Source organism: Heteronotia binoei, unplaced genomic scaffold (genome assembly GCF_032191835.1).
Source record: "Heteronotia binoei isolate CCM8104 ecotype False Entrance Well unplaced genomic scaffold, APGP_CSIRO_Hbin_v1 ptg000072l___fragment_3, whole genome shotgun sequence".
Taxonomy (NCBI): Eukaryota; Metazoa; Chordata; class Lepidosauria; order Squamata; family Gekkonidae; genus Heteronotia; species Heteronotia binoei.
Genome location: NW_026799990.1, coordinates 377,948 through 390,875, shown reverse-complemented (window position 1 = coordinate 390,875; position 12,928 = coordinate 377,948). Strand labels below are relative to the sequence as shown.

The 12,928-nt window shown below is 40.4% G+C and overlaps 1 protein-coding gene across 1 annotated transcript in view; it reads left to right on the top strand.

Moving 5' to 3' along the window:
- LOC132590507 (rho guanine nucleotide exchange factor TIAM2-like) overlaps positions 1–12,928 on the top strand; it is a 314,104-nt gene that overhangs the window by 118,320 nt on the left and 182,856 nt on the right. Inside the window, exons 3-4 of the mRNA XM_060263413.1 lie at positions 9,814–9,917; positions 11,276–12,481. Coding sequence (XP_060119396.1) covers positions 11,282–12,481 — 1,200 coding nt within the window. The 5' untranslated portion in view covers positions 9,814–9,917; positions 11,276–11,281. The remainder of the gene's footprint in view (positions 1–9,813; positions 9,918–11,275; positions 12,482–12,928) is intronic.

The window sequence follows — 12,928 nt, the reverse complement described above, 5'->3', positions numbered from 1 at the left end:
ATATGAAGATAAGCAAGTTCACAAGACAGATTTAGAAGATTACATTAACCAAAATAACCTTAACAAATTTACAGAGGAACAGCAAAAAATTTTAAATGAACCAATAACAATAAGAGAACTTGGATACGTAACGGCATCGCAAAAGAATGGCAAAGCCCCGGGCCCAGATGGACTGCCTGCGAAATTCTACAAAGCCTATGAGGAGTCTTTACTGTTACCATTTAAGTGTCTCCTTGAAAAGATTCAAGATGAGGCCAAATACCAGCTTTGTGGCAAGAAGCTACAATATCCTTAATCCCAAAAGGATGCGGATTTGAAAGATATTAAAAATTATCACCCAATCTCTCTTTTAAATGTGGATTATACAATCTTTGCTGCAATATTGGCACAACGTTTGAAGAAAGTTCTACAGTCTATAATACATCAATACCAGGCTGGATTCCTGGTCTTGATGAGAGCCAGCTTGGTGTAGTGGTTAAGTGTGCGGACTCTTATCTGGGAGAACCGGGTTTGATTCCCCACTCCTCCACTTGCACCTGCTAGCATGGCCTTGGGTCAGCCATAGCTCTGGCAGAGGTTGTCCTTGAAAGGGCAGCTGCTGTGAGAGCCCTCTTCAGCCCCACCCACCTCACAGGGTGTCTGTTGTGGGGGAGGAAGGTAAAGGAGATTGTGAGCCGATCTGAGACTCTTCGGAGTGGAAGATGGGATATAAATCCAGTATCTTCTTTTTCTCCCTAGAAGATGCTTGAAAGATACTATCTTAGAATATTATGAAACTCATCCAGAGAAACAGCTGCCACTAATCTGCTTGGATGCTGAGAGGGCCTTCAATAATGTTCATTGGCAATTTATGTTACAGCAATTGAAAGGTATAGAACGTGGTGAAAATTTCTTGAGAGCAGTAGAAGCAATATACTCTTTTCAAAGAGCAAGGGTGACAGTGATTGGTGAATTAACAGAAGCAATTAATATTCAAAAGGGTACAAGACAAGGCTGTCCACTGTCACCACTACTTTTTATTTTATCTCTAGAGATATTGAATAATCAGATAAGAGAAGACTCAAGTATCAAGGGAGCGGTGATAAAAGGTGAACAATACAAATTGAGAGCTTTCGCAGATGATCTAGTTTTTATATTAGAGCAACCAATAGACGCTCTTATAAACAAGATTACTCAATTTGGTTATTGGGCAGGACTGAATATAAATTACCACAAAACAAAATTCTTGACAAAGAACATGACGATGGAACAAATCCAATCTCTTCAACAAAAAGCAGTGGTTTTGTATGAGAAAAGAATCAAATATCTAGGGGTACTTATCTCAAATGCAGCAGTTTAAAAATAGACAATTATGATAAACTACTTTAAAAAAGACTTGGAAAAATGGCATGATTTGAACTTATCCTTAATGGGAAGAATAGCCTCAATAAAGATGAATATCCTTCCAAGGTTATAATTTTTATATCAAACTATTCCAGTATTTCTAAATAGTGGGTTTTCCCAATAATTGAATAAGATGGTCTCCAAGTATGTTTGGCAAGGCAAAAGACCTAGAATCAAACTAAAGACATTGCAAGATTCCAAATCAAGAGCAGGTATGGGCCTCCCAGACTGGTAATTGTATTATAAAGCTTCTGTGCTTTTGTGGGTAAAAGACTGGATATTATTGAATGACAACAGACAACTGTTGTTAGAGGGACATGATCTCACTATGGGTTGGCATGCATATCTGTGGTATCAAAGACTTGAAGGACATTCTTATTTTAAGAACCACTGGTTTCAGAAATCTTTGTATCGTACATGGTCATGGTTAAAAATGAGAATTTACCAAAAAATTCCAAGATGGGTCTCCCCAGTGGAAGCATTTACTCATCCAAATCTCTTAAAACCTAATCAGAGTTTTAGATATGATGACCTGTTGGGAAAAGACAATCAGCTGAAAACTAGAGAGGAGTTGGAAAACATGGACATTAAAATGAATTGGTGGTTGAGAATACAAGTTGAATTTAGGTTTGCCAAAGACAAGATGACAGGCTTTAACACAGAACAATACCCATTTGACAAAATCTTCCTAGGCCCTCAAGAAAAGCTAATCTCTAAATTATGTGCTTATTTACTACAGATGAAGATTAAGATGAAGTTGTAAAAGACTGTATGGTCCAATGGGCGAAAAATTTGGGTCATAACATTACATTCGAAGAATGGGAGAGATTGTGGAAGTTCAATGTTACATTAACTAGGTCAGTAACTTTTAAAGAAAACTTGTATAAGATGTTTTATAGATGGTACTTGACTCCACAGAAATTGTGTAAGATCTATATTAATGTGTCTAACAAATGTTGGTAATGTACTAAACAAGTTGGTTCTTTTTATCATATGTGGTGGACATGTGAGATGGTGGACTATTGGAAAATGGTTCACGAATTATTACAGAAGATTATGAAGACACAGATTCAATTCAAACCAGAATTATTTTTATTGAATATATTTCCTGAGGACTATTCCAAAGAAATGAGACATTTGTTGGCACATTTCAACACATCAGCCAGGTTCTCTTGGCGCAGAGATAGAAATCTCAGGAAATCCCCATGAGAACGGACTTGGTGAGAAAAATTCTGGAAACAGCAGAACTGAACTTTTTATTCCAGCTGTTGGCTGGGAAATCTAAGGAAGAAGCAAGAAAATATTGGATGAAATTTTATTCCTGACTAGACACTCAAGACTCCTAAGATTCTCTGGTGTGAACTTATATCTCCTTTTTCCTGTATTCTGTATTACAAGATTGTCTTTATTGGAATTGTCAATTTTAATAGGTATTTTAACAAAAAGATTTATAATATAGAATATCAAATTGCTGATGATGCATAGTTTAGAGATAATAACATGTGACAATTTATGTATTTTAAGGAAGTATTACAGATGTAGACTTGTATTCTTTGAAAGTATTTTTTATGCAGACTAAGACTAATTTGTAATCTTACTTTCTATCCTTTTCTATTCCCTATCCCCTATTCCCTGAAACCAATAAAACTTTTAAACTCGCAAGGACGGAGGGAAATATTTGCTTGCATTAGCTGCCAGGCAGTATTGCAGATATTTGGGGAGAGAAGGGAAGTACAGATGCTTAGACTTCCTCCCTCTGTAAACAGAATTGGTGATATACTGTTTATTTCATATACCTATATAGCACAATCTCAGCGAAGACTCTCCCAAAACAGTTAGAAGCAGAGTCTAAGGCTTCATGACTCTTTTCTTCCTAGCAATGAACACACAGAGATACTCGATGAGATGTGATAAATCAATGGTAAGGAAGAATCGGGTTGTAGGATGACTCAGAATCTAAGTTTAATGGTTAATGGTTAATAATTTTATATAAATACCTTATGTAGCCACTTCTCTATTTGCAGTATGGATCAAATCTATCTATCTGCAATTAGGGGAAGAAAGACTGGCAGTGCCACCTATTTCCATGTAAAGAAAACACAGGCAAGAGTTCTCTGTTTTGAATCAAAACTAAGGCATGAGGATTGGAGAATTAACCCTTGTTCATTCTGCATCATACTCCAGTGCTTTCAATATCTCTCCCCCACCCCCAAGACCAGCAGACCTCTGGTATTAGAACCAGGAAGAGAGAGAAATACTACAAGTACCAGAACACAGTGAGGTAAGGCTGGATGACAGGGTGTGTAGCACTTTTTGTCTGTGTACTTTGATGCCAACTTTGGATAACTTCCAAGAGCCCCTCCTAAGTATATCAGCTCCTCGCGTGCATACTCATATGTGTATACTTATGCTTCCTATCCTGCAGGCCAGGGAGTCGTGCTTCTCTCCCTCCATGCACTTCACTAGCATGAAATGAATGCTCACCCCAGAGACACTGAAGGAATCTCTCTGGTAGTAACCCTTTTCTAGTGGTGGTGTGGTGGTTTCAGTCCCAAGCATTTTTAGTTGGTAGTAGACCTTCTGCTGTGTTGTAGACTGAAGCAGATGCCCTCATTCCCACCACAAAGCACCTTTCTGTGCCTGCTCTGGAATAACATATTATGATATGTAATACAAAAGTTGCTAATTAATATGCTGTTTGATAGGGAATGAGAAAGGATTATGAGAGTGAAAAGCATATTGAGTTGAATGGTAGCTGTGCAATTGCATTTGAATCAGGAGAATAAGAAACTGCTCTAATGGGCTACAAACAAAAGAGCATTATAACTAAACAACCCAGATTGAATAAGTGAACATTTAAGACTAAGCAATACCTTTAGAAAACCAATGCTGGTTGTTTGCCTGTTCCTTAAGTATTTTGGTATTATATGCATGTGCTAGGCAGGGTTTGCCTGTAGCCACTGAGCTCAAGGCAGGGCAGGCTGGTGTGTTTGGAGGCAGAAATACATGGTCTGCAATGGGCAGTCAAAAATATCATGGTATAATCATGTTGGTAGAGTTTTTGGCATAGGAGTGCAGTTCAGTTTATGGGAATCAAAAACCCTTTGCTTTTCATTTTCACAAGCATTATGACTAAAATGCCTAGCTTTTTTTTAGTGCAGTAAATTCTTGCCAGAAAGCATTCTGTATTTATTTGAGCTGTAAAGTGACTGTTGTGCACATCTCTAGTTACTTGATATAAAAAAACCACATGTGGCCTTGGCAAAAGCAAATTAATGTAATGGTTTTGAATGTGATTTTACGTTAAAACTGCAGATTTAAGAGAAGAAATGGCACATTTTGAAAAGGAAATAATAGTTACGTATTACCTATCTGAGATTGTTGAATCAAATATATTAATTCCCCACTGAGTATTTAACTAATGCACAAATTCTGCTCAAATGTGTGTCTGAGTTATTAAGTACTGTGATGTGGGTGGGGGAGGGAGTGCTGTTTTGCTGATTGTCATAAGCAAATTACTGTTTTCTGGACCTCAGCTATTACACTCCTTACCACAGCAGTTCAGCAGAAATGAGGAGGAGTAAGCAAATGCAGTCACCTTGTTTGCTGATAGAATGGCTAGTAGATTAAGGGTAATTCTCTCTGTGTGTCCTTAAGAACAAAGCAGTACATTTTGGTAGTTTGTCTGACCTCCTTATAATTTCTCTCCCATCTGTTTCCACAAGTCTTTTCTGCAGGATCAGAATATTTTGAATCATCTCCAAATCAAAGGGCATTTTCACACTGACCTTAATCGGCAGCGACGTCCCTCTTCACCGCGCAGGATCTGCGCGGATTTCACACCAATTGCTGCAGAGCACCCGGAGGAGCCGCAAAGTCCCGCGGCTTTTGCGGCGCAAATGGAAACCGCCAAAAACCAGTTTCCATTTGCGCCGCAAAAGCCGCGGGACTTTGCGGCTCTTCCGGGTGCTCCGCAGCAATTGGTGCGAAATCCGCGCAGATCCTGCGCGGTGAAGAGGGACGTCGCTGCCGATTAAGGTCAGTGCGAAAACGCCCAAAGTTTCCCTTGTGAGATACCTGTTGAAGGGAGCTTTGACTCTTGAAAGCTTGTATCCTGGAAATATTGATGATCTTTAAAGTGCTACTGGGTTCAAATATTTGCTCAGAACATCATGGCTACCCACCTGAAACCATCTCCAAAACTGGTTATGCTTATTTATGTTAGTAGCCTCAATAGCCTGGCTTAGCCAGAATCTGGGAGTTAAGCAGGGTTAGCTGTGCTCAGTACTTGTATGGGAGACCATCAAGGAAGAAGGCAATGGCAAACCTCCTCTGCTCCTCTCTTGCCTGGAACACCCCATGGTTTGGGTCTGAGCTGGTTGCATCTTGATGGCACCTTCTTTTCCTTAATACTCCTCTGTAGTCTATACAGTCATATGATGGTTGTGATGAGCATTGCAGGATAAAATACCAATAAGAAGCCAGCAGATCATTAGGATGGATTCCCCAAATCCATGAATGCAGTGAGGCAGGTTCTTTTGGGAATCATTCAGCATGAAACGTTAGGACCTTTTGGAAGACGAATTGGCAGAAATTACCCCTTTTTTGCTTTGTGCAAGAGTTTGGGTAGAGTGTTTTCAGCCCATTTTCATGTTTGGGCCACTTCTTACATGATTTTTGAAAGTACCCTGAACTTCAGAAAAAAAGAGAAGGGGGTCATGGAGGACAGGAATGGGATCATGTCTGAAATATCTTCCATGAACTTTAGCTGTGTGTGGTTGTTTTAGGATCCAACACTATTGTTTGTTCTGGTTCACTGAAAGGGGAAAAGACAGCAGGAGAGCCGCAGAGTAATGGAGGTAAAACCAAGAGCCAAATGTGTGCAGATGGAGCACGACCTCACATGGATGCTCCCTTTTACTCCAAGAAAATATAAACATCAAAGTGAAAAGGAAACAGCAGGAGAACTGCAGTTGGAGAATCCTCCTGGATACTCTATCACGGGGCATTGCAAACACATGAAGCTGCCTTATGTTGAATCAACCCATTGGTTCATTAAGGTAAGTATTGTCTACTCAGAGTGGTGGCAACTCTCCAGGGTCTGAGGTGGATGCCTTTCACATCACCTGCTGCCACACTCTTTTTTCCTGGAGAGTCCACTGATTCAGCCTGGGACCTTCTGCATGCCAAGCTCTACCGCTAAGCCACAGAGCCCTGAGGGGGTGGGATGAAGCTAAACGTTCCCTTCAGAAAGACAGAAGTAAACTCCACATCCATCTGCCTTTTTAGCCTTTTAAAGGCCTTTCTCCCTATTCCTACACAGCTGCTGTAGCTTTATAGCATGGCTCAGTAGGGACAAACAATGTGAAAGGGAAGGGGCTGTTTATGGACTGCAGGGGACTCAGTGGCATTGTGGTTTTGCACAGCTGTAGTAAGCAAAAAAGAGCCCTGTGGCGCAGAGTGGTAAAGCTGCAGTACTGCTGTCGGAGCCCTCTGCTCCCAACCTGAGTTCTATCCCAGCAGGAGCTGGTTCAGTTAGCCAGCTCCAGGTTGACTCAGCCTTCCATCCTTCTGAGGTAGGTAAAATGAGTACCCAGCTTGCTGGGGGGAAAGTGTAGATGACTGGGGAAGGCAATGGCAAACCACCCTGTAAAAAGTCTGCCGTGAAAATGTTGTGAAAGCAACGTCACTCCAGAGTCGAAAACGACTGGTGCTTGCACAGGGGACTACCTTTACCTTTTTAGTAAGCAAAAGGGGGAAGGGTGTAGTGATGGCAGTAGCTCACAGCTTGTAGAAGAGGTGTATGTGTGTGGAATGGATGTCATTCCCACTTGTTCCTGTACAGCCTGTTACTGTTACTATGTTGTAGTGGTGGTACATTTTCATGCTCCTGATGTGGATGCAGTCTTTATTTCTTATCTAGAATAATTTAGATTGAAGCACATAAGCTTAATTGTTGGCAGGGTACCACATGCTCGTTTTCTGCTGCTTGGAAGTTTTCTTGAATTATAAGAAAAAATGACCTATGGTAGCACTTTCCACAGGCATTGACTGTAGTCTTAACTGCTCATTGTTCTCCAAGTCAGCTCATTTTGCGTTATCTACCTCTGATAAACGTATTCATTAACCATCATCATTGTATCAGTACACAATGGAAGCTGTACCAGTGGCTTAAGTCTGAAGAACTGATGCTGTTATATTGGGGTCTAATAACAGCAGCTTGCTTATTACCCACACCGTTAAAAAGGATTACCCAGTCTGTATAGTCAATCACAGTGCAGACCAGATGGTCTTTGACTGAGTCTTTAGACAAATTGGGTTTTATGTCCTTTTATGAATAGGAATCATTTTCTGAAAGTAACCCTGTGAATGCGGTTTATGCTCCTGTAACATAGGTTTTGAATATAAATACCCTGCTTGGTGACTTTCCTGTGGTGGGTTGGTTGGCAGTCCCCTAATGATTTACATTTATTCAGTAAATGGAAGCTTGCAAAATTTATATAGTGTTTGCCTTCCAGTTCTTTGCATTGTTTTGTCTTTATCTCTAGTATGGAGCACAATATAGCGCTTGATACTCTAAACTGTGTTTTTGTGTGGGTGAAATTTATACTTGCGAGCAATTAGTATTTACAAGAAAGAAAAGCAGTAAAAGTCATAACTGTAGACACAGTTGCTTCTTAAAATGCAAAGTTATTCAGACAAACCTTTTGTCACTCACTTGCTTATCGTCCACTAAGGCCTTTTCCAGAGTATGTTAAGGCATCTTTGTGACTTTTAAGTTTGTTAACTGGAAGGTTGGCAAAAGACTTCTAAGACTTCCTATTGTGATGAGGGAGAATTTCAATAGGCAGAACAAAAATTAAAATGGAATGTTAGTTTGATTTGTAGAAATCTAGATTTCACAATCTGTATTTAGTAGAGCATGGATCACCTAAGCACCTAGTTTTGTTTGGAGCTCTAAAGAATTGTTCTCAGAAATACATTTGGATTTTTGGATTTTTTTCATGGTTTACTTTACAGTTTAAAACCTGCAGCAGCGTTATAGAAAGGTGATACCTGCTTTTGACTTTACAAGCCATCTTTTATATTCTCTGAGGAAGTAGGTCACTCTTGGTAGCTGCCTTTGCCTTGTGGTCTGTCTGCGCTGAGACTGCTGCTGCCTTTTTGGTTGCTGTCCTTGTTAGCTCATCAGCTTTAAAACACAGATAGAGAGGTTGCCAGCAAGCAAGCTGGATGAGTGAATTAAACAGTGGCCTTTCACCTTGGGGTTACAGCTGGAATTCCTACAGGGTTGCCAGTATACAGAAATGGATCAGGTTGTACTGTGAGTTACATAGCCAAATTCCCAATCATCTTCCGTTATCAAGCAGAAGAGACTGCGTAGACTTGGAGGGAGAGATGCTTGTTTCTTTGCTCCTAAAAATGCTAAGTTGTTTTCAACCTTCTGACTTTTATCTTGCCTTGATAGAAGGAATTGTTTTAAAATAGACTTATCTGGTATCAAACAGAAGGAATTTTGAAACTGACTGCTCATCCTTGAAAGACTTAGTTTAGCTGAAGTAATTATAGTCTTATTAACATTCTTATCTAAATAGTATTAGCTAGGAACGTTGGCTCTCCAGATGTTTTTTGCCTACAACTCCCATCAGCCTCAGCCAGCATGGCCAATGGCTGGGGCTGATGGGAGTTGTAGGCAAAAAACATCTGGAGAGCCAACGTTCCATATCCCTGAGCTAGAATATGAAGAATCGTATCTCTGTTTCCCCTGTGTTCTGCATTGTAATGATGAAACTCATTATTTATTGGTCCAATTCACGTGTTTGTGACTTCAGAGAAAGAATGTATTTCAGTAGTGTGGCATAGTGCATTTGTGAAGATAATCCATGGTTTACCATTCCATGAATGAACATTGGGGATCTCTGCTCTTACATGTTCCTCTCCCTTCCCCTTGTGCATGATGTGAAAAATAATTCTTTCTGGTTTAGTGGTAAATCATTGTTTCTCGTTTTGTCAGAACAACAAACCATTAATTGATCTCTTCTTTCCAAACCAGGTTTGTAAATAATACTATTTATGTTTAATTTGGAGAAAAGATAACAAACCAGAGTTTGTAATTTTGGGAATCAATGATTTCCCATGAAAGGAGTAAGGGTGACTGGTTTTTTTAACCAGAAAGGAGGAAGATGGCATACAAGCATAAGGAGATCCCTCAGGCTTGTTCATGTAATGGAACAATTATTTGTCTGAAATACACTTACCTTATAGCACTGGAGGAGAAAAAAAGCTTCTTGCATTAGCTTTCGTACTTCTGACTTGTTTGCTCAAAAGTAGCTGCTGTGATCTCTAGGATGCTACATGAATGTCTGTAGTAAACTATGAAAATGTATCGGTTTTTTTAATTGAGACATTTCCTTTTTTATTTGTTTGCAGTAATGTTACAAGGAACTTTGTCTGTGTTTGGAGAACTTGGTATCAAGATAATGCTAAGGACACCACAAACTGCTAATTCCATCTCTTGTTGAGCAATTCCACAGGTATGTCTAACACAGGCCTTTACAAATATTTAGCACAATTTTGTGAAGTCTGATAGAATAGGAGATGATTAAAAAAAAGCATTAAAAGGTAGTTTAACTTCATAAACCATCATTTTGAACAGTGTGGTAAGGCAGTGGGATCCCTGCTTGCTCCAGCTGTTTCAAAGGTTATATGCAGTTATAATGAAAGCCATTGCCAAATTGGAAGCTACTTCAGTACATCATGAAATTGGTCTAGAGCTGGCACATTATACAGGTTTCCAGGCTAAGTTTCTGACAGTAAAATTAATAAATGCAAGACGAGGTGAAGACTTAAGTGTCTCTCTAAATCTAGGTCTGAAAGAGTTAGGAACAAGCCTAGCTATGCAGCCTTGCTCCACTCCCCAGTTACCATACTATGTCATAATTACAGATTATTGATGGCCATATTCATTTTGCCTTAAAGGCAGATGTCAGATCAAGTTGTAATACTCTTAACTATATTTTTGCAACTTAATTTTTAATTCACAGCAAGAACTCACTTAAAATTTTAATTAGTTAAATATATAGAAATAAATGGAGGCCTGCTAGACACACAGGGGAAATCCCATCTCTCCCTTCCTGTTGGCAAGCTCAACATAGCTCTAGGCCTTCTCAGCTACGTCTGAACACCTTGGCTGCATTGTCCAGGAGCCACTGTGAACCTGGAGCAGTTCCTGGACTCTGCTACCACCAGCCTTGAGCACAGAGCAGCTCCCAGACTCCACTGCCACCACAACCAGGCCAGGAGCAGCTCCCAACCCAAAGCTGCTGTCAGACTCTGCTGCCACTGGCTCTCCAGAGCAACAATAAGTCTTTTATCTGCGCATGGATTTAAATCCTTCAGTGTATTTTTTTTTAAAAAAGTTTCCAGATTTTTCTGCAAACCTGGGATATCCTCCAAATTTGCAGAACTGTCTGTTTACTGTCATTGTGGCTCCTATCCATGCGTTCGGCTACATTTTAACTATTGGCATATAAGATAGAAGGTAGATTTTACATCATCATCAGTTCATGTCTTACTCACTTGATGACTTCACTGTTGTGCAAAAATTACAGATATGAGTTTCAGTCTTCTGAATGTAGGCTGTATGGAGAAGAACTTGCTTACTGAATGAAGGAGAGTCTTCTATTCATTTATATAGTTTCTCTTGATTAATTACATTTGAAATGCAAGGAAGCTTCATTAGCAACTTCAGTGCAACCTGGTCTTTGTCACCTAGAACCAAGTGGTCAAATAAACTGGGTTTCTTTAGAAGCAAACACATTTAGGTGTTCATTTGAAAGACTAAAAAAGTTTATTAATAACTCACATCTGTTTGTGATATTCTGTTATTTAGTGAAAAATGGGGAATTCAGAAAGCCAGTACAGCCTTCAGGGAACAAAAAATCATGCTAATACAACATCAGGTGCTAAGCAGAAGCCTCGCTCTCTCAGAATCCATGCTATCCACGCTAAAGATGAGAAGTCCTGCTCATCACATGGATGGGATCATAGCATCAATGGTGCAAATTACAAATCCCGATCATTAGCCAGAAACTGCCTTTCACATTTCAAAAATGCTCAGCCTTATTCTTCTAGACTTGGGGACACAGTGGTGAAAGTTCCTAAGAACAGTATGCATAACAAACATCGAACACAGACCTTGGGGAACTACAGCCAAGGGTGTAATAATGCTGCATTTTTGCCAGAGAATGGTTTTCACTATATTGACGTTGGAGCTAAAAGCAACCATGTTGCTTCCAGAGAGTGTAACGGGCACTTCTTAAATTGCTATGGGAAGAATGAAAGCTTAGCATCAACTCCACCATCAGATGATCGAATGAGCCCAAAGGTCCTCATTAAGACACTGGGGAAGTTGGATGGGTGCTTAAGGGTTGAATTTCATAACAGCAGCAGCAATAGCACTGTCTCCAGAGAGGAATCCAGTGGACCAGTACAACTGTTACGGTACTCACCTACTGAGTCTGAAAGGAATAACCTGCTTGAAGTGAAGGATACTTCCAGTACAGATTATGCTGGAAGCCATTGCTTGTCTGCCTCTGACTCAAGACTTAGATCCAGTAAAGGAAGCTCCATTAGCTCTGAGTGTTCGTGGTATGATGCTCCCTGGGGCAATAATGGAGAGATAAATGAACTGGATGGACCATACATATCCAGGAGCACCCCAGATACAAGAATTCAAGTCAGTTTTCCCCAGAATGACTGCAAGAAACCCTTAAACCAAAGTGCATCTCTCTCTTCACTCCATGACGTGTATCAAGATACAAGTCTTAGAAACTGTCAAATCCCTGAAATTGGGCTTTCTGCAGATTACATCAATACTCATGTCAGTTTAAGCAATCGTGTTTCATTTACCTCTGACATAGATGTTCCTTCCAAAGTAGACCACAGAACACCTCCACAGTACTCTTCCTATACACTTCCATGTAGGAAATCTGCAGCCCTCAATGATGAGGCAGCCAAGAAAGAAACATTAAAAAGTCGAATGCGTCGGATCAGTGACTGGACAGGAAGCCTATCAAGAAAGAAACGAAAGCTTCAGGTATGTGGAATTTTCAACACAGAGTCTCATCTGAAGTACAACTTTTAACTTTAAAGTGTATGCTTAATCTTGTTTTAAAAATAAATCTCTTCATGTAACTTTTGAAAATCCTTCAGGTCAATCCAACTCAGTCAGGGACAGATTGGCCACTGAAGTCATTGGGAAACATCCCACGGGGCCAGTGGCTCTGGGGGACTGCCCCCATCTGGGTCCTTCATGGCCCAAGGTCTTTTGTGGGTCAAGCACAAGCTGCTGCCATGAGCCAGTGGCCTAGCCCTGTGTGGATCATATCTGAGCTGTTTCCATGAGCTGCTGGCATCAGCCCTGCACAGGGCAAGAGAGGACCTGTTCTTCCTTCCTTGCCCCCTCTGTCTGGAGGGTGGGTCCCTTTCCAGCGCTGTTTTTACCCCCTAAGTCCACTCCTGAACTCAGTGGCCTGGGGGAAAA